The sequence below is a fragment of the Stegodyphus dumicola genome, chromosome 12, assembly GCF_044657685.1.
Source record: "Stegodyphus dumicola isolate Sdum_Otavi_A_Nest chromosome 12, ASM4465768v1".
Lineage (NCBI taxonomy): Eukaryota > Metazoa > Arthropoda > Arachnida > Araneae > Eresidae > Stegodyphus > Stegodyphus dumicola.
Genome location: NC_140779.1, coordinates 63208728 through 63231051, shown reverse-complemented (window position 1 = coordinate 63231051; position 22324 = coordinate 63208728). Strand labels below are relative to the sequence as shown.

At 32.1% G+C, this 22324-nt stretch overlaps 2 protein-coding genes across 3 annotated transcripts in view; one reads left to right on the top strand and one right to left on the bottom strand.

Moving 5' to 3' along the window:
• LOC118184487 (uncharacterized) overlaps positions 1-18447 on the bottom strand; it is a 49149-nt gene extending 30702 nt beyond the window's left edge. Inside the window, exons 1-2 of the mRNA XM_085827404.1 lie at positions 18426-18447; positions 3136-3478 (exon numbers count right to left, since the gene is read on the bottom strand). Of these exons, the coding sequence (XP_085683530.1) occupies positions 3136-3478; positions 18426-18447 (365 nt within the window). The remainder of the gene's footprint in view (positions 1-3135; positions 3479-18425) is intronic.
• A 1612-nt stretch (positions 18448-20059) lies between these two features.
• The window catches only part of LOC118197191 (trans-1,2-dihydrobenzene-1,2-diol dehydrogenase-like), a 34072-nt gene continuing 31807 nt past the window's right edge, over positions 20060-22324 (top strand). The window contains exon 1 of one of the 2 annotated variants that reach the window (XM_085806487.1): positions 20060-20155. The gene's annotated coding sequence lies outside the window, so the exon portion shown is untranslated. Of the gene's footprint in view, positions 20156-20684; positions 20811-22324 lie in introns of those variants that run through there. The other variant, XM_085806486.1, reaches the window with a different exon arrangement.

Below are 22324 nucleotides of genomic sequence, written 5' to 3'. Positions count from 1 at the left end.
CCACTCCCTAGGATAGATGATCTTCTTGAATGTCTTAGTGAGTGTAAAGTTTTCACTACATTGGACTTAGCTCATGGATATTTGCAGATTCCTTTAACTGAAGAATCGAAACTGAAAACAGCTTTCATCACTCCAGATGATACTGGTCAATTTGAACGTATGATCTTTGGGTTAGCTAATGCACCTGCAGAATTTCAGAGACTTATGAATCAAGTTTTAGGTCCGTTGCTTAATAAAGAAGTATTGTGCTATTTGGACGACATATTAATTCCGGTTAAATCTTGGGAAGAAATGATGGAAAAACTGAGGAAAGTGTTTGATAGATTGAGAGAAGCAATGCTGACATTGAAACTGACAAAATGCGAATTTGGAAAAGATGAAGTTGAGTATTTGGGATTTCTAATAAAATCAAATAGTATGCAACCTGGACCAAGAAAAGTACGAGCCATATTAAACTTTCCTAAACCAACCAATGAACATGAAGTTAAACAATTTTTAGGTCTTACAAGTTTCTTTAGAAGGTTTGTACCGAAATACGCAGAGAAAGCTGAGCCGCTAACGAGACTGACGAGGAAGGATGAAACATTTCGTTGGAACGAAGATCAGCAAGAAGCATTTAGTACTTTAAAGGATCATTTAACTAATGAACCAATACTAGCATTATATAATCCCGAAGCAGAGACTGAAGTGCACACAGACGCGAGCAACAAAAGACTGGCAGGAATGCTGTTGCAAAAAGGTGAAGATAGAAAGTAGCATTTAGTTTATTGTGTAAGTAAAGGAACAACAGAAACAGAAAAGAATTATCATTCAAGCAAATTAGAATTAATGGCTATAGTTTGGACTTTGACACGACTTCGACAATTTTTAATTGGAATCCGATTTACGGTAATTACAGACTGCCAAGCTTTAGTTTATTTAAACGCGAAGAAAACTTCAAATCCTCAAATAGCAAGGTGGAGTAATCTGATCCAGGAATACAATCTTGAAATAAAGCACAGGCAAGGCAAAAGAATGAGTCACATAGATGCATTGAGCCGATCGCCAGTTGATCAGCCAGAAGAAACTTTAGACTCTATAATTGAAAACAACTTGGAAGTTTGTTTAACGCTAACGATAGATGAACAAATTCTTATGATTCAGCATTGAGATCCAGAATTACGCAAATTAATAGACATTTTAAAGAAAAAGGTAAATGATAGAACGAATGCAGAGAAATATGTAACTGAAAATTACGTCTTGAAGAATAAAAGATTGTTTCGTAAAGTGAAAGATCAGGAAAAGGAGAAATTGTTATATGTCATACCTAAATCGATGAGAAAAGGTATTGTAGTAAAATTTCACGATCTTTTGGAACATTTTTCAGCCGACAGAACTGTTGCCAAAATCAAGGAATCATACTGGTTTAAAGAAATGAAACGATATGTTATGCGTCACATTTCGATGTGTTTCGAATGCCTAGTAAATAAAATGCCTAGTGGTAAGAAACAAGGAGTACTGCATCCAATTAGACCTGGTAGAAGACCTTTTGCAATTATACATATAGATCATTTAGGACCATTCGTAAAACGTTCAAGAGGAAATACAGAATTATTTGTAATAATTGATAATTTTACGAGATTTACGCGCTTATATCCTATGAAAAGTACTGCAACCAAGTATGTGTTAGTTGCATTGAAGAGTTTTGTAGATGATTTTGGGTTACCAGAAAAAATTATCAGCGATAGAGGAACATGTTTCACAGCGAAGGAATTTCGAGAGTACTGTCAAAATAATGGAATCAGTCATACACTCAATTCAAATCAGTATCCAAGTGGTAATGGAATGGTGGAAAAAGCAAATCGAACAATTTTGGCTACGATTAAAACGAGTATGGAAAATCCGAATCAGAGAGACTGGGACAAAAAGATTAAGGAATGCGAAAGAAATCTAAACAATATGATAAATAAGACTACAAATAAAACTCCTTTCGAAATGCTTCACGGTTATTCACCAAAATTTAACGACGGATTGATGAGGATGATTACAGATGAAGACGCAGATGAATGGGAGAATCCAGTAATCTTACAGAATGAAGCTAGAAAGAGAATTGAAGATATGCAGATGAAAATGAAAGCAAATTATGACAAGAAGAAAAGGAATTCTTTAACATTCGAACGAGGAGAAATAGTAGTTATGAGAAGAGTACCTAAATCAACTGGAGAATCAACCAAAACACAACAAAAGTATCGAGGACCTTTGGTAGTTACAGAAGTTTTACCAAGTGATACCTATAGAGTGACTCAATTAGAAGAGAAGGTGAAAGGACATTTCTTTAGTACGACAGCTCATGTGAGCCAATTAAAGTCATGGCAGTGTCAAGCTGAATCAGAAGAAGACGATGATGATGATGATGACATTAGTGTTACTGGGGATAACGATAACAACACGCCGCATATTACTAAAACTAGGACACGGAAAAAGAATAGAAAACGACGGTGAATCTATATGACAGCTAAAGACTTTCGAACTATAAACATTAATATTACAGATTTAATTTTTTTAAATATAAGTTCTTAATGTTCCGAGGTCGTAACTAAGTCAGGATGCCCGAATGTAAACGCAACGTATTAATTTTATTTAAAATGTATTTTCCCGATTGCCAACAACAGTTTTTTTCAGAACGATAATAATTTGAACGGTAATGTTTTTTGAGCAGTAATGTTGACGGTAATGTTTCTGAATAAAGCAAGTATTTAACAATTAATGTTTGACGGAATGTGTTTTTAATAAACTAATTAAATGCTAACACAATTGATTCACAAGCGCACAAACACGTAGATCAAAGAACATCGAGTGATGTGATGAGGGGATTCTCCGAGTCGGGCCGGATTTGGAAATGGCGCCATGCATATTAACAGCCTGGCTCATTGCTTGTTACTCGACTCAATGCTCATATTTAGAGACAGATTTTTCGCTCATACTTTCTTCGTATTTTGAATTTCTCATATATAGAAGTGCTCATATCTCGAGTTTCTACTGTATTAGATTCTCTCAAGAAGTTATTGACCCCTCAGAAATTTTTAATAGGCTTCTATTGTAAATCTAACATATAAATTTCTCCAATCAAGAGTATCTGGAAAAAGTTTTACTTACCTGAGGTTTACTTGGGCGGAGCTTTGGTTGTAACTGGCAGTATATTCCTCATCATCATCTTCATCAGAACTAGTATTTTTACTGCAAAATCTTGAAACTGGATGGACCCGAAATTTAAAGTACTTCTTGCCTTCTGATTCAGCATTAGTTTGCCCAAAACACATGGAGATAGATTTGGGTGGATTTGTTCTGCTTGGCACATCCTCACTGGACACTGTGGAATCTCCCCAAGCACGAACTCTTGCTTCCCAGTTGTTCAAAGCTGGATTTGGTACAGCAATGTGATGACATTGAGGAGGAGGTATTATCCTTTCAGCATTAATCTTTTCCCAAGTCTCTGTCCCTATGAATATAATGACCGATATTATTAATTATTTTTGTTTGTAGATATCAGAATATACTGCATGTATTTACAATTAAATAGATTTTCCATTATTTTTATTCATTTGTTAATCATCATGGTAAATAGATATTCTCAAAAATTTATCTCGGTTTTAGAAAAAAATCGAGTTCTTACGACTTTTAGATCAGGTGATGCTGAAAGAAGTATAACTGACCACTCTTATTAATTATTTTATTGTATTTAATAGTTTAGAGCTGATTATTCAAGCCTCTCATCATAATTAAGAATATTTAACTAACATTTTTTCTCGCAAACTTTTATTTGCCATAATTTTGGATTATTCCAGGTTAAGCTTCGTTTTATTGTATTTTTGCTTGTAGTGAACTTCTTTGAAAAGAAAGTAAACCTTAAGTAACAAGCTGATTAATTTCAACATATATTTTATTTGACTGGTAATGTTTTAAACTTAACGATTCTCAAATTAAACTCCAAGGTACTGAGTGTTATGCGTAATATATGAGCTTGAAATATTATTCTTGGTTTTCTGGAAAACTCTGTTTTAGTCATATGAAGGCTAAGAGTTCAATTGTTTTGCTATTTTTTTCATTACAGATAACAATAGCACAAATATAATATACAAACTATATTGGTATTTTATTCAGGCAAGGCTGGCACTGGTGCAATCGCACAAGGTGACAGAATTTAGAGGCAGCAAAATTTTTAGAATTTAAGGGAGCACTAGGCAGTAGAATTGAAAGGGGTAAAAATGATTAGAAATTAAGAAGGTGCAGTGTGACAGAGTTCAGAACCTGATAAAATTGCACCAGTCTTATATACAGAGTGCATCAAAGATCACCATTTTTTGATTTTTTTGTAGACGTAATGGGGGAGTGTCTGAGTAGTATAAAGCATGTTGTCGGTGTAAGATCAGTATTTCTGGCAAAGAGATTGCACGCCGTATAGCAATTAAAATCACACCGAGTTGCTGCCTCAGCGAGAAATGGCGAATAATCAATCTGTTAGACGACATCTGGATGCTTTTACCCGAGGTCGAATCATTGGGAAGTTGGAGGAAGGCCGCGGTGTGACAAGTGTGGCTGCAGAGTTCGGAATTGCTCACAGCATCGTTTCACGACTTTGGAGACAATTTCAAACTACAGGAACAGCTATCCGGGGGTTTAGTAGTGGTCGTCCACGAGGAACCACACCCGCAGTTGACCGGTATATTGCCTTACAGGCCGGAAGAAACACGCGGCAGACAGCGGGAGAAATCGCTAGACACACGACACAGGCGACTGGACGACCGATATCGTGTTTTACCGTGGCCAGAAGACTGCACGGTGGTGGTCTGTTTGCACGACGCCCTGTACGGTGTGTATCTCTAACGCCTGCCCATCGGAGAAGGCGTTCTCTGTGGTGCCGGGAACACCGGAATTGGAGAGACAATGAATGGGGACGAGTACTCTTTACAGATGAGAGCAGATTCAGTCTGAGTAGCGATTCTCATCGCATACTCATCTGGAGAGAGCGGGGAAGCCGCAATCATCCCTCGAACATCATTGAAAGGGACAGGTATGGAGGTGGCGGTGTTCTCGTTTGGGGAGGCATCATGCTTGGTAGTCGTACAGACCTTCACATCTTCGACGCAGGTTCAGTCAACGGGACTCGTTATTGTAACGAGATTCTTCTTCCATATGTGCGTCTTTTTAGAGGCGCTATGGGTCCGCAGTTCCTTTTCATGGACGACAATGCACCATGTCATCGCACAGTAGCTGCCGAACAGCTCTTAGAGAGTGAGGATATTGAACGTATGGATTGGCCGGCACGATCTCCGGATCTCAATCCCATCGAGCATGTATGGGATTTTCTAGGCAGACGCTTGGCAGCTCGTACCTTACCACCAGTAACGATTCCGGAGCTTCGATTGGCGCTGCAAGACGAATGGGCAGCAATGCCTCAACAACTCATTGACACCCTCATTCTCAGCATGGGCAGACGCTGTGAAACCTCCCTAGCAGTCAGGGGTGATCATATCCCCTATTAAAGACCGGATGTTTCGGCCTTCAGTCACATTGCGCTCCATGCTACTTTTTCAATAAAGCTTCTTTTTATCCCTCTGATTTCTCTTTTAGTAAGTGTTGCTTACATTACTCATGTCCTTACGTATTGGGGATCTTACGGTATTAAATGTGTTGTGTTGGAAAGCTTTTCTACAAAGTTATATTCAAAAAACCGTCTCGTCCTTAATTTTTGCACACCAGTGTATTCTCCCGTTGTTTAATGATGTTTCTTTAAGAAATGCCTGAGTGAATTTTCTTTCCTCTCGCTTCAGTAAGGCCTTTTTTCCCTGAACCCTATAAATATAAAGATATTTGCAACGAAATTTTAAAAACTGAATGTACATTTAATTATTTGCTGTCCTTAGCAATATAATTACTCCAAATAAAAGTCTCCGTTTACAAATGTAAGAAAACATAGGATCTAATACTCTAGATACAATATTTACTCCATATTCGTCCCCCTCGCCTAATTACTGTCTATTTTTTTACTTCTTTGTATGAAGTAAAGAAAGTATCGTAATTGCGAAAACGTTCGGATATCATATTTCAACGAAAATATCCATTCTGACCGTTCTCGAATCCATCTAAACGATGTTTTTGCGTGACATCTGTACGTACGAGAGAATAAAGGACTCTTTTTTTCCAAAACGGGTTGTAAAATGGATTTAACTTAAGTACGTACGTATATATGTATCTCGCATATCTCAAAAATGAGTACCTCATAACGTTGAAATTTTGTATATGGGACTGCTATAACATGTAGTTGTGCACCTCTTTTTTGATTGCACCTGGCCGCATGAAACGTATACATATATATATATATATATTCAGGAGCAGGAAGCAACTGAAGAGCAGAATTGTAATACATTCAAACTCAGAAGCAATGACCAGGAAATTGGAGGCGAAGGCAGATTAAATCTTCAGTTTTATTTTCGGCAACATGCTGCGGCTACACACAAGTCGGCACATTAAATGTGCCTGTTCCAAAAGGCTTACATTTTTGATAATTTTGTAGCAAGAAAGCAGAGCAGACAGACAGCAGTGTAGCTAGGCCAAAGTGTGGAAAGAAAGTGCGTAATGTTCAGGATGAAATCTCAAGTCCGACTTAGTGTCTCAAAGCATTCTGATTGGATGGTTAATATTGCTGTAAAATCATTATTTTCTGTTAAGAATTTTAGTTCCGTTTACATCACCAGAATTACGTAAGAGTCATATGACATAGATTTTTCTCAAAATGACGCAGTCCAGAGAGAGGTTACTATTTTTAGAATAGAGAAGGAAATTTACGTTGCTAATTTAATCTTCTTTACTTTTCTTACATATATACGTAATATATATATATATGTGTAAAATATTCAGGAACAGGAATTTTGATGGCGTAGACGTGTTGATCCATAATGACTAGGTAGATTAAATCTTCAGTTTTATTTTCAGCAACATGTTGCGGCTACATACAAGTCGTCACATTAAATGTGCCTGTTCCAAAAGGCTTATATTTTTGATAGATTTGCAGCAAAAAAAAAGAAGCAGACAGACTGCAGTCCAGCTAAGGCAAAGCGTAGAAAGAAAGTGCGTTATGTTCAGAGTGAAATCTTAATTCAGACTGAGTTAGTTTTGATACTCAATGCATTTTGATTGGATATTTAATACTGCTGTAAAATTACTATTGGCTGTTTTAGTTTTACTTACATCATCAGAATTATGTAAGAGTCATAAAACATAGATTTTTCTCGAAATGACGCAGTGCAAATAGAGGTTACTATTTTTAGAATAAAGAAGAGAATTAATTTTCTCTGCTAATTTAATCTTTTACTTATTTTTTTATTTTTCTTACATATTCCCCTTTCAAAAGAAAGGTTGGGACAGCAGGGCCGAAGGAAAAGCGTTACAAAGAAAGCATTAGCACATGAAGAGAAATAATTTTAAAAGATACAAATCCTGAAATTTTGAGCAAAATAATTATTTCCATAGTTGCAAAATATAAATTTTGATAAGATTTTAGAGTCCTATTAAAGATTTTCAGTCCAAAAGTCTTTGTGTTTTAGAGCCCACAGAATTAGATTTCTTCAGGGAAGGCTTTGCACACAATATCACAGTTGTAAAAAATTTGCATACACATTACGTATTTTGAATAATCACAAATTTCATAATGTACAAAACATAATTAATTTTCGGTATTATAACGTATATTTTAGCATTATAAATTTTATAATAGTATTACTAAAATTATGATTTTTACTGTCATTGTTACATTGTCAATTTTCTTATTTTACACAAAACCAGAAGACCCCCGTAGCTTTCTTTAATTCAAACATTTCCAGCTATTTGGGCATCACCACTTTAATGAACTCTTTCTGTAATCGATTCTGTAGTAGAACGCAGGCGTTTGTATCCGTAATGAACAGATAGAATTTTGTTGTCTTAGAATGCTGAAACGACGATCCACAATGAATAAGAAATTTGGCAGTCAAGGTATAGTTAATTCAACTTTTATTTCAGTAAACATGTTATGGCCGCAATCCAGTTGACACATTAATTGTGCCTGTTCCAAAACGTTTTCACTTTTGATAACTTTGTAGCAAGAAAGAAGCAGCAGACAGACTGCAGTCCAGCTAAGGCAAAGCACAGAAAGAAAGTGCGTTATGGTTAGAGTGAAATTTTAATTCAGACTGAGTTAGTTTTGGTTCTCAATGCATTTTGATTGGATGGTTAATATTCTAAAATGTTGGCTGTAAAATTAAAATGTTAGCTGTAAAATTACTGTTGGCTGTTTGAGTTTTAGTTTCATTTACATCATCAGAATTATGTAAGAATCATCTAACATAGATTTTTTTCGAAATGACGCAGTGCAAATAAAGGTTACTATTTTTAGAATACAGAAGGGAATTAATTTTCTCTGCTAATTTAATCTTTTACATATCTTTTATTTTTCTTACATATATATACCCACTCTGTTACCCTGCTCGGTGAGCTCAGTTTTTTTATTCTTATATATTGGAAAATTGTGCATTTTTTGCTTTAAAAGTGATTGAATTATGTCGTTTTTATGTTCCCATTAAGGTTTTTATGCCTTTAGTTAATCTGCATGCAAAAGTTGTAAAATTATCAACGATTTAAAAGTCGTTTAACTGGTACTATGTCTAACGAGGTCGCCATTTGCTTACATTTCAAACTCTTGGTAGAGTAGTGAATTAAGTCATTTTGTGCTCTAACATCAGGGTCTTTTTGCCGAGTGCGACCAAAAGTAAACTTTCAGTTTTGTGCACCGAAATATATGTTTTCCCGCACGCTGGCCGAATAGATTGATTTTGCCTATAACTTTAATTTTAACTGCTTTTTTTTTAACCGTTTTTAACTGTATTTGGTGTTTTACGTTTTTCTGTATTTTACGATTTTTAATGAAGATATTTTGAATTCTTATGTTATTTTTATTTTTATGTTTATGTTTTTAGCTCGAGTTCTTGCTGCGAAGTGAGAACTAATTAATTGAATGAAAAATATAATGAAATTCGGAGTAATAAATTTGAATGAAACGCAGCAAAAAGTGTGTATAATTTAATAGGCTGTACAATGAAGTCATGTGGTGTCAACTTCAGATTATTTGAATAAGTGAATCAGAAAATTTCGATTTACATTAACAATGTTAAATGTATGCACAAACAGAAAATTATCCTAAATATGAGTATAGGGACAGGAGGAATGTATAAAAAGTTAGATTTCGTCATTTTCACAAAATCGATATCTTTTTAATTTTAAAATGCCCAAAATATGAATATTTGCATCATTTAAAACATTTATAACACGCAAAAGCAAAAGGTTTGGTTTATTTAATTATGGTAAAGCACACTAGGGCTATCTGCCTAAGGGAAGGGATGCCTTCGTGGAGGACTTCGTGGAAACTGGCTCGTATACACGTTACACATGGGGAAAACCACAAAAAACGCCCATGCAGCCAGCCCGTTCGCGGGATTCGAGCCTCGGACCGAACTACCAGTGTTCACCGCTCGGCCGCTGGTGGGCTCCAAAAGAAAAAGGAGTAGCAAAAGACTAGAATTAGCAAAAGCTCGGAAAGCAAAAGAGTAGACTTACAGTTACAGCTAACACAATTGCATTTATTCAATTTAAATATAAACTACGATATATCTATTTATTAAATGCGCGTGCTCCTGTATTTTTCCTTTTTCGGCGTAGCTTTTTCTTGAAGCTCGTCACGCGCTGCATTGCACTGGGAAATAAAATAATTTTAATTACAATTCTACTAAAAATAGCTAAACTAAATACTAAATTCGTAACATTATTATTGTTTATGTATATTTTAACAAATATTTAGTAAATTCAAAATTTGTTAGATTATTTTTAATTTTGCCAATAAAAAAGCTTCATTCTGTTAAAAAAATATTTCTGGTCGGTCAACTCTTCTTAAATCGTGCATGCGGACCGCATGCAATTTGAGCTCAAAACCACTCACTACCTTACTATATAATTTATCAATTAAACTTGACCATATTTAAATATTTCGTACAAATATCCTGTGTTAAGTATAACATCCGTTATTATTCCATCTTTTTCGTATCCGTAATAAGCCTAACATAACACACTCGGATACGGAAGCATGTATAAGCTGTTTTTTTTTTTTTTTTTTTTTAAATCATATGGCAGGGTAAAATGTCTTAATTTCAAATAACTGAAGCTATTGGCCAAATATTGCAATTTCGCAAAATTATGTCTTTTTCTGAAGAATCATATTATATAACAATATGTTATGTAAGTCCAAAAAAGGGGGGGTTATATTTTAAAGTCTTGCTATATTTGAAAATACACTGAATTGCTTTTGTGAATTATTATTTAAAAAATAACACATAAATCTTCAGTTTTTGTTTGTTTGATCGTTTGTTTGTTTGTTTGTTTGTTTGTTTTTTCTTTTCTTTTTTAAATTTTATTTCTTCAAACTGATCATCAGAAACATATAAAGATTACCACAAAACTAATACAGTACTCTAACATTAAAATTCATATTATGTACTCAATTTTATCATCACCTTTTTAAATTTCGGTACATTTTAAACTAGGGATTGGAAACTTTTTACTAACAGGGCATATTTCAGAAATGCGGGAGTTCGGTGGGCATCATAGCGATCCTTCGGCGGGCACCGTTATAGTGATGAAATGTCTCTTCACGTAAGATCGTAAGATTTTTTAGCAATGGATACACTTGAACTGCATAATAAGCATACCCGTTTTCTGTATAATGAATGAAACAAAAATGTTCTTCCCGCTCAACATTAAAATTATTTGTCTTCTGCTTCATATTTCTTTTTTCAATGAACTCTGTTTTCAACTCGAAATACTAATTCATGAAATGACAGGTTTATGTAGGAACATATAAAACGTAGCGTGCCTTGGTTGGATATAGTATACAGAACAATAGGAACGGAAAATAGTTCATTGTATGCGGAATCAGATGTTTCTAGCAGTTGCAAACTGATTCATCTAGTCAATGTAGTATTATTTAGACGTCGTTAAAATTCAGGTTTTGTAAAAGGTTTAATTTTACAGTTCGTAGAATTGTTCCAATGTCGAAGATGACAAGAAAGGAATTTTTACTAACGTTATTCATTACTGTTACGATTCTTTGTTGGCCAAATATCTAAAATTATAAATTTGGATATTTGAGCGACGAGAACTTTGAAATGGCTTCGCAGGCATCAAGGTGCCGATTCCTCTTCTCAAACTTGTGAACGATATGAAAAAATGAACTTCAGTAACTGAAGTAACATTGAAAACTAAGTCAATAATCATAACACTTGAAATTAACTAAAATTCGAAATTACCGGAGAGATATTTTTGCAAATCCAAATGAGAATACATATACTTTTAAAGTACAAGTTCTAACTGGATATTTTTCCTTGCTTTATGGAAGGGCCAGAATTTTCGGGTGAACTGTTATAATTAAAATACATTGAAATGTTTCATCGGCTAATTCTGGATATAGAAAAGCAAGGATTTTTGTAGAAGATAGATTACAGTTGATTTCAATATTCCTTTCCTCAGATGAAGTGGCATTGAAAGTTGATTGAATTACTCTTCTGTTATGTTCTGTTTCTTATAATTTCTTTAAGGAATTTTTTTGAATTGATGTATTGATTGTTTAAAAGTTTTGTTTATTTTACATTTCTTAAATTTCTTTCTCGTTGGTGCATTTATTAGATTATTTCAAATTTATTAATTATGAATTTCTAAATTTTCGTGATTGTGAAACTTTAATTCTAAATTGGTTATTTTATATCTTTAATGATAATTTTCTTCAGCTTAAAGCGCGAAAATACTGGGCATATTTATATTTCTTTTTTTTTTGCAATTTTATATATATATATATATATATCCCCTTTTATTTAATCATAAGTTTAAAATAATCTAAATCTGTCTCCATGTTTTACATATTTGTGTCTTTTCGCATGTTGTATGATCTCATTATTAAACTATGAGAATAAGGAACAATAACCATTTCTTTCCATTTAAATATATCAGCCTAAATGTCAACGAAATGTAGTTTTTTTTAGACAGCTTCTCGTAAGAACTTATTATTTATCAGCAGCTCTTAATAAAAAGCGAAAATTTCAGGACCACATATTTATCTTCAGTATTTCTTGGCCCATAATTTAAAGCCTAAAATTTCGAAGTAACTGTGTTCTTTTTTAGAACTCAAAGGTTATTACTAAAAATCTAAATTTAGGAAAGTTTATTGGATCAAATTTAATGTTAAAAATATAGCTGATGTGAAGTTAGACGAAATTTAGAATTCTATGTTTAAACGATTTACTACAAATTTTTGCTTTTCTCAAGAAAAAGTATTTAGTATAAATATTTTCATTCACAGAGATGAAGATCAATATTGATTTAAGAATAACTGAATGAAAGGCATATTTCTCACTTGAAAAACTGAAATTTGTTTTTTACTGTATTTACTCACCTTTTATACTTTGTAACCTACGGTAGTATTAATTTTCTCCTATTATATTTGGATTATGATTGATTTAATTTTTCCAATATATTTATTATTTAATTCATTACTTACATATAATTCGTTTTATATAAATTAATAGTGTATTTTGTTTTTTATATTCTATTTAATTACTAATTTAAGTAATTTATTGTTTTAATTGTAATTATTTTGTTTGTACTCATTTTTTATTCATCGTTCCTAGTGGCACAACATAGGACTCCGGCACATTTAATTTTAGAAATTAAGCTCTGACTGAAACTAATTGTAGGTAAGCTCAGAAATATTGACCGGGATCAATATTCTTTCCATCTTAGCTTCAGTTACAAATTGTATTGCTTTTCTCCTACGGTCCTACGGTAGTATTAATTTTCTCCTATTATATTTGGATTATGATTGATTTAATTTTGCCAATATATTTATTATTTAATTCATTACTTACATATAATTCGTTTTGTATAAATTAATAGTATATTTTGTTTTTTATATTCTATTTAATTACTAATTTAAGTAATTTATTGTTTTAATTGTAATTATTTTGTTTGTACTCATTTTTTATTCATCGTTCCTAGTGGCACAACATAGGACTCCAGCACTTTTAATTTTAGAAATTAAGCTCTGACTGAAACTAATTGTAGGTAAGCTCAGAAATATTGACCGGGATCAATATTCTTTCCATCTTAGCTTCAGTTACAAATTGTATTGCTTTTCTCCTACGGTCCTACGGTAGTATTAATTTTCTCCTATTATATTTGGATTATGATTGATTTAATTTTGCCAATATATTTATTATTTAATTCATTACTTACATATAATTCGTTTTGTATAAATTAATAGTATATTTTGTTTTTTATATTCTATTTAATTACTAATTTAAGTAATTTATTGTTTTAATTGTAATTATTTTGTTTGTACTCATTTTTTATTCATCGTTCCTAGTGGCACAACATAGGACTCCGGCACATTTAATTTTAGAAATTAAGCTCTGACTGAAACTAATTGTAGGTAAGCTCAGAAATATTGACCGGGATCAATATTCTTTCCATCTTAGCTTCAGTTACAAATTGTATTGCTTTTCTCCTACGGTCCTACGGTAGTATTAATTTTCTCCTATTATATTTGGATTATGATTGATTTAATTTTGCCAATATATTTATTATTTAATTCATTACTTACATATAATTCGTTTTGTATAAATTAATAGTATATTTTGTTTTTTATATTCTATTTAATTACTAATTTAAGTAATTTATTGTTTTAATTGTAATTATTTTGTTTGTACTCATTTTTTATTCATCGTTCCTAGTGGCACAACATAGGACTCCGGCACATTTAATTTTAGAAATTAAGCTCTGACTGAAACTAATTGTAGGTAAGCTCAGAAATATTGACCGGGATCAATATTCTTTCCATCTTAGCTTCAGTTACAAATTGTATTGCTTTTCTCCTACGGTCCTACGGTAGTATTAATTTTCTCCTATTATATTTGGATTATGATTGATTTAATTTTGCCAATATATTTATTATTTAATTCATTACTTACATATAATTCGTTTTGTATAAATTAATAGTATATTTTGTTTTTTATATTCTATTTAATTACTAATTTAAGTAATTTATTGTTTTAATTGTAATTATTTTGTTTGTACTCATTTTTTATTCATCGTTCCTAGTGGCACAACATAGGACTCCGGCACATTTAATTTTAGAAATTAAGCTCTGACTGAAACTAATTGTAGGTAAGCTCAGAAATATTGACCGGGATCAATATTCTTTCCATCTTAGCTTCAGTTACAAATTGTATTGCTTTTCTCCTACGGTCCTACGGTAGTATTAATTTTCTCCTATTATATTTGGATTATGATTGATTTAATTTTGCCAATATATTTATTATTTAATTCATTACTTACATATAATTCGTTTTGTATAAATTAATAGTATATTTTGTTTTTTATATTCTATTTAATTACTAATTTAAGTAATTTATTGTTTTAATTGTAATTATTTTGTTTGTACTCATTTTTTATTCATCGTTCCTAGTGGCACAACATAGGACTCCGGCACATTTAATTTTAGAAATTAAGCTCTGACTGAAACTAATTGTAGGTAAGCTCAGAAATATTGACCGGGATCAATATTCTTTCCATCTTAGCTTCAGTTACAAATTGTATTGCTTTTCTCCTACGGTCCTACGGTAGTATTAATTTTCTCCTATTATATTTGGATTATGATTGATTTAATTTTGCCAATATATTTATTATTTAATTCATTACTTACATATAATTCGTTTTGTATAAATTAATAGTATATTTTGTTTTTTATATTCTATTTAATTACTAATTTAAGTAATTTATTGTTTTAATTGTAATTATTTTGTTTGTACTCATTTTTTATTCATCGTTCCTAGTGGCACAACATAGGACTCCGGCACATTTAATTTTAGAAATTAAGCTCTGACTGAAACTAATTGTAGGTAAGCTCAGAAATATTGACCGGGATCAATATTCTTTCCATCTTAGCTTCAGTTACAAATTGTATTGCTTTTCTCCTACGGTCCTACGGTAGTATTAATTTTCTCCTATTATATTTGGATTATGATTGATTTAATTTTGCCAATATATTTATTATTTAATTCATTACTTACATATAATTCGTTTTGTATAAATTAATAGTATATTTTGTTTTTTATATTCTATTTAATTACTAATTTAAGTAATTTATTGTTTTAATTGTAATTATTTTGTTTGTACTCATTTTTTATTCATCGTTCCTAGTGGCACAACATAGGACTCCAGCACTTTTAATTTTAGAAATTAAGCTCTGACTGAAACTAATTGTAGGTAAGCTCAGAAATATTGACCGGGATCAATATTCTTTCCATCTTAGCTTCAGTTACAAATTGTATTGCTTTTCTCCTACGGTCCTACGGTAGTATTAATTTTCTCCTATTATATTTGGATTATGATTGATTTAATTTTACCAATATATTTATTATTTAATTCATTACTTACGTATAATTCGTTTTATATAAATTAATAGTGTATTTTGTTTTTTATATTCTATTTAATTACTAATTTAAGTAATTTATTGTTTTAATTGTAATTATTTTGTTTGTACTCATTTTTTATTCATCGTTCCTAGTGGCACAACATAGGACTCCGGCACTTTTAATTTTAGAAATTAAGCTCTGACTGAAACTAATTGTAGGTAAGCTCAGAAATATTGACCGGGATCAATATTCTTTCCATCTTAGCTTCAGTTACAAATTGTAGCTTTGTATAACTGAATAAATTTTGAAATAACGGTGCTGCTGAGTAAGTTACAAATATCTCTAAAAATATGAATACGTCCAGAAACCATTGAAATGGATCCATGATTTACTGCGTTTCGACTTGAGAATAAAGATGAGGAGCCTGGGTGTGGGTTAGCTTGCTTTCTGGCAGCAGAGTTGGTGTTAGCAGTTTTGCAGTTATTGGTGATGGCGGAATGAGCAAGTTTTATCGCAATGGCATAACTGATTCTGGGATAAGTGAAATCGAATTTTTTGGAATTAATTATATAAGGTATTTCTACCACTTCCCTAGCGTGCCTTCGTGGTGTAACGGTAGCAAGCTGGGCCGGTATTCCAGAGGTTCGTAGTTCGATTCCCGGCGAAGACGGTTGCATATTTTTCATCTCTCTGGCTTTCAATTAGCCTAATGACTCTACAAGTAGCCCCCGAACTAAAAGGGTTGTGGATAATGATTCTCCACACCCAGGATTTGGCGACTAGGCCTCCTAAAACCCTAGTCGCCCTTTAAAAAGGGGAGTATATAAGGTATTTCTCTCACTTCCCTAGCGTGCCTTCGTGGTGTAACGGTATCACGCTGGGCCGGTATTCCAGAGGTCCGTGGTTCGATTCCCGGCGAAGGCAGTTGCATATTGTTCATCTTTCTGGCTTCCAATTAACCTAATGACTCTACAATTATTTTAAATATTGGACAACCACGATAACTGGCTACTCGAGTTCTATTACAGCTACAGCAATTTTTTTTTCTATGAGTTAAAACTTCCATTGATTTAAGAAGTGAGGATTTAAACACTTTTGACAGCATGGTTTATGTCTACAGTTATCAAAAGAATAGGCTTTGGCCTTTAAAGTACTGTAGAGCTGTTCTCTTCGGTTTCAATTTTTCAGTTTAATTTGCAAAATGTAGGAGGCAATGGATTTGAAATATAGCATTTAGACTTTAGTTTTAAAATGGTGAAATTCGATAATTTTGAGTACATTTAATCTATAAACAATTAGATCATGGTTAATTTTATCAGAGCGATAGTTATAGGTAGACTACTAATGACTCCTTTGGTTATCTAGAAAAAATTTAACATCACTGCGAGTTAGGTTACCGTGTAACAAGTTAAAGACTTTGATGGAATTTGTGATGATTCTGTGAAGTTTGATATAACTCTCGTAAATAAATTCAGCACTGCTTTCATTCTTAACTTTTTATGTGAAGGAGTGATAATCGTGAAGAGTTTTCATCATTAGGAGCGTAAAGATATCAAAAGTGCTATGCATGCGTTATTCAGAGATATTATCGTCCATGTTTTCAACAGTCATCGAATTTTCCAAAGGCGAACATTTATTAGTTCTAGATACAATTGAGGAATTGTTAGTTTTAATTCCTTTGCCAGTTTTTTTTTTTCCCTTCTTCTCCTGGGGAAACAAATTACTACTGGCGTCTACGTCCTGTTCTTCAGTCACTTGGCTAGGCCGTTCTTCTTGAGCATAGATCCAACTAGATCCAACCGGAAGCTGAGGAAGGTAACAGGAGCTTGGAAAAAGCCTTCGTGGGAGGGCGCTGCGATCACCGAGGCAAGCGGCTGGACGTTCGTAGCGCTCCGTAAAAAAGTGAAAAAAATTCCTTTCCCCTTGGGGATTATCAATTAAATTACTTTGAAATACTGATTTTTCTACAATACCTACACGTTTTCAATAGTTTTTCAGTTGCGATGTTGATGAGAATGAAACAGCGGACAATGTGAGGAAGTACAACGAAAGGCTGGAATTTTAAGATAAGTACCCTTCTTTCATCTAAACTCAATCAAATTTCTATAAATATGTGCCTTTAAATCAATAAATTTTAACTTTTAATCAGTTTTTAGCATTAAAAAATACTTGAAATTGCTTATTGCCTGTGGCTTCCTTTGTTAAACAATTCCGAACAGACGCCAACGTTATCAGTTCACGTCTGTCGTCACTTACAAAGCCCCCTTATCTTGCTTTGAGGAATCTCGTGAGAGGGAAAATAGGGGACTCACGGCATCGCGCTATTTCCTCTCGGATCCTCCGGATTCTTTTTTTTTTTTTTTTTTTTTTTAGATCGCTTAAATATTTTTTGCCTTTAAATAATATTATACCTCACCGATTTTTTCTCATACTGTTCCTTGCTATCTGTTAAATGTCCATATGTAACGGATGAATTATTCGTCGTAAATTCTTAGAACTATGAGCTTATATAAACAACAGTGTCCCTCATTGTGTAATTAATTAATTAAGTAGTAATGAATTATGATAGCAAAATAATAAATCTTGTAATAAATTATGATACATAAATTAATAAATACTATGTTTAATTTGTGTTTTTAATACATATACTCAGTAATTTACATACACACATATATATATATCTTTTTTTTTTTTTTATTATTTTTTTTTTTTGTGTGTGTGTGTGTGTACGGTTGTGGTCTTGTATTGTATATGGTTCTATCTTGTTTCTCTGCTGCTGTTTTTTGCAAAAATGTATGAAAATACTGGGAACGAAAATAGCACAAGTTACTTTAGTTAAATTAATATATACTTTGTATGATGACTTTTGTTGATATCTCAGGATGCAATACATATTACCTTGCATATACTCAGCATACATATTACTTTGTATTTCATGCTAAATACTTTGATACGAAGCAATTTAACACCGTCAATATTTTTTTCTCCCCCAGTAACACATCTATTCATCATTACCAAACACACTCACCACACACACACACACACTTGTGAGACACTATTTATTGTAAATGAAGACAAATTTTCCTCCTTTTAACTACACTCATGGACACAATCGTATTTTAGGATATTTTCTACTTCTTTTCCTTTTCTTTCTATAGACCCTTTTTTTCCCCCCTCTCTATTATTTTTGGGCCATTTATTTTAAATTTTATTTTATCCATCTTTTCTTCCTGACCTTTTGAACTCGTGCAAGATGTACGAAGTTCCCTTTTTACTCTCCTCAAATACGAAATTGCCCCCTTTCTATATACCTTTCCTTCGCACCTATGCTTGATTTTTCGCCCATCGGTGCAGAAAGACTTAGCGGGTGCAAAACAAGACATCTGTCTACTTTGTCTGTCTGTCTGTCTTAAAAAGCCTTCGTGCGTTTGCCGAAAATGCAGCACTCGGGATGATCTATACCGGCTAAAATTAATTTCACATTTATCACCTAGCTATGAGCGAACTTCATTGCTAGTTTCTGTAATAGATTAAACCCGACAGGTTGCTAATAAAACCAAAACAAATTCTTGAAATATGCAGAAATATTATTTTTAAAGGCATGTTATGCATATGCATTTAGATTTCGAACTATTTTTTAATGATTTTCTGTACGTAGTAAATTACGGATATCATCTTTATAACTTTAAAACAAAAAACTAACAATAGCGAAGCATTTAATTATAAATTTTACATATTTTTAGTGGAAAATACATGCACGGAACAGCTTAAAAACACGTACATTTCACTGCCGCAATGCAATGTTTTGAAGTTACTAACATGGACGCCGCTTGTTCGGTGGAGTTTCATTCTCCGATAGTGGAGGAAACTGTGAACCCTCCCTCCTTCTATTCTAACCTCCTTGGACTAATCATGGGCTTGGTAAGATAAAGCACCTTCATCTATAAGTGCTAGAGGCAGAATGAAAAGAATATTGCGCAATTCGGTAGTTAAAAAATATTCCACATCAGTCATTTTTCTAATCGAAAAAGGCGTCTCCTACTTCTCTCTCTATGTTGAAAGCTTTTCAAACTGAATGCTGCATTTTCAGGACTGACAGCATTCAGTGTCATTTTAAAAAATTTTGGCCGATCGTATTGTAACTTACAGTTTTGTATTTAAAAAGACTATCAATCGTAAATGTTTTCACCTACTCAAAATGAAAATATATAAAGTATTAAAAATCATGCGAAAAGTGATTCAGGAAAATTCTCTGCTTTTACTATTTATCTTCAACAATATGCTTACCCGTCTACACGTACCGATAAAGAATTTTAAAATCGTAGCAGTAGAAATATATGAATGTTATTTTCGTAAAAAATATTTCGTCACATTTCTTCCCCCCTTTTGTCTAAATATACGATAATCATACAGGTCACGGTAATGCTATCATATGTAAATATTCGAACTGACAATGCTATCGTTGTAACAATCACGTTCTTTCGTCGTGATAATGAAAAGTCTTGTTATTTTAATGCTGTCCTAGAACTGACATGTGCCTTTTGATTTCAAGATAAATTATGACCTGAAGGTCTTGCACCTCTGCAGCAAGTTCATCCTGACGCTGCTGCTCGAATTTATTACAAAAGGTAAGCTTATAATGACTGATAGTACTAATGACTAAGTACAGGCAAGGTCTAAGTGTAGTCAGAATGTAATGTTATGAATAATTAAATGTAAAATATATAATAATGCCTCTTTTTGTTAATACTAAATATAATAATACTTTATTAATGTAAATAATATACTTTTTGTTAATACTACGAGAATTTCAAAATAATACGAAATAAAACAATCACTATGCATAACTAAAATAATTTTCATTCATTCATATTGACATCTAAAATATAGATATTGTTAAAAACTTGTTCTTAAAATTTCAGAAGTAGGTATTTAGAAACAATTATTTTAACTTATTTTTCAAGATATAAATAGCTTGCTCGTATATGTGATGTTGACAATTAATGAATATTTCTTCTTTAGTGCTATTATAATAATCTTAAAAAATTGTTCTACTGACCGTGGTTTGAGTAGCAAAGCAATCAAGGAGGTTAGAATACATGGAGATGGCGTCTCTGCTGTCGCAATACGAGGAGAGTGAAGCCGGGGGAAGCAAATAAGCCACGCCTCGTGAGGGCAAGAAAACACTTCCCTTACTATGTGAAGTGAGGTTAAACGTCAGCTTGTTTGAAGTTTTGAGTGTGTTTTCTGATTTCTTATGTGAAGACGTGAGAGGGTTATAAGGTACTGAATGGTTACATTGAAATAATGTCTACATTTCGGATTTCATTTCAATATAAAAGAATGTTTTTTTAACATGCATAAATAAGTAGAATAATTGAAATGTGCGTTTGAAAAGCCGTCAGCAAAGAGTTTGAGTATTTTCTCTGTGTGACGTGCGCGAAGAAACATCTTTAATTCTCAGATTTTTCTTCAATTAATGGTTTGAGTATTATACTTGTAATTAACTGAGTTGTAAAAGCAAAACGGTAAGTAAACAAGGGAAGGGGGAGTGATCAGCTCATCGTGGAAAAGAAAACGCGTTATTTTAAAGGTGTGATCATATTATATTACAAGTCATATTTTATGTATTTAATTTTATTTTCTGTGCAAGTAAATATTTAATAACAGGATTTAATTTGGGGTGAAATTTGTGGGAGTTTTAAAAATAACAATGCAGAATTTAAATATTATTTTTTATCATTGTTCATGCAATTTAATATTTTTCAAAACGTAAGTAGTATTTCTAACATGGAAAATTGAGAATTATACTTGTATATATTTAGAATAACTAAAATATAATCAATTAATGGTTTGAGTATTTATTTATTTATTTTCACAATACCTTTATTGCTAGCATTCATTAATGACAGCATGTAATTACATAATGCATTTCTCATTTAACTCATTTTTAAGGGAATCAGTCCCTTTGTACATATATTTTTCCTCTGCATTTCAGAGTAATTCAATTTGTAAACTATGATTAGTTCATTTTATCTTTCAATTTTTGCTAGGAAGTTCAGTCTAGTTTTTACATTTATTTCATACATATATAAGTCAAATGATATTTATTTCACATATGTATTAGGAATTTTAATAGCACTTTGCCTACTTTTACATTAAGATTTCACTGTTAAAGATTGACTGGTGCTGATTTGTTCAAAAATAAAAAACTAATCATAAGCATTTTTATTTTATTCAAAAAAAAAAAAAAGTTTATTTAACATGTAGAGTTCCATAAGAAAAAATCATGTATAAAAACTATAAAATATGCAAATACAAACATTATTTTGTATTATAAAATATACAAGACATGCAAGTTATAGAATATACAAGTTATGCAATATTTCTATCATTAAATAATCAGGTTATCTCAGTTCATGAAAATTTTGTGTGCATGAAAAGTAATTTATTCAATAGTAAAATTCTAATTTACTATAAGCATTGCACAAATGATAGATATATGTAACTACTAGTTAGCTGATAACATAATATTATTTTATAAAAAATAACAGGATATAACTACATAAGTTTTCAAGGAAGAAATATCTGTGTCGTTAATGAAGCTACAATAATTTATAGAAATGATAAAGTGAATTGCATAGATATATATAAATAAAATTTTACAAAATAAAATAAATTACATACATAAATAAAATTACATAAATTACATATATAAATAAAACAAATAAAAGTATGGTATATTACATCATAACTTCAATTAATGAGCAGTTCATTCAAGACATAACAAGCTCTGT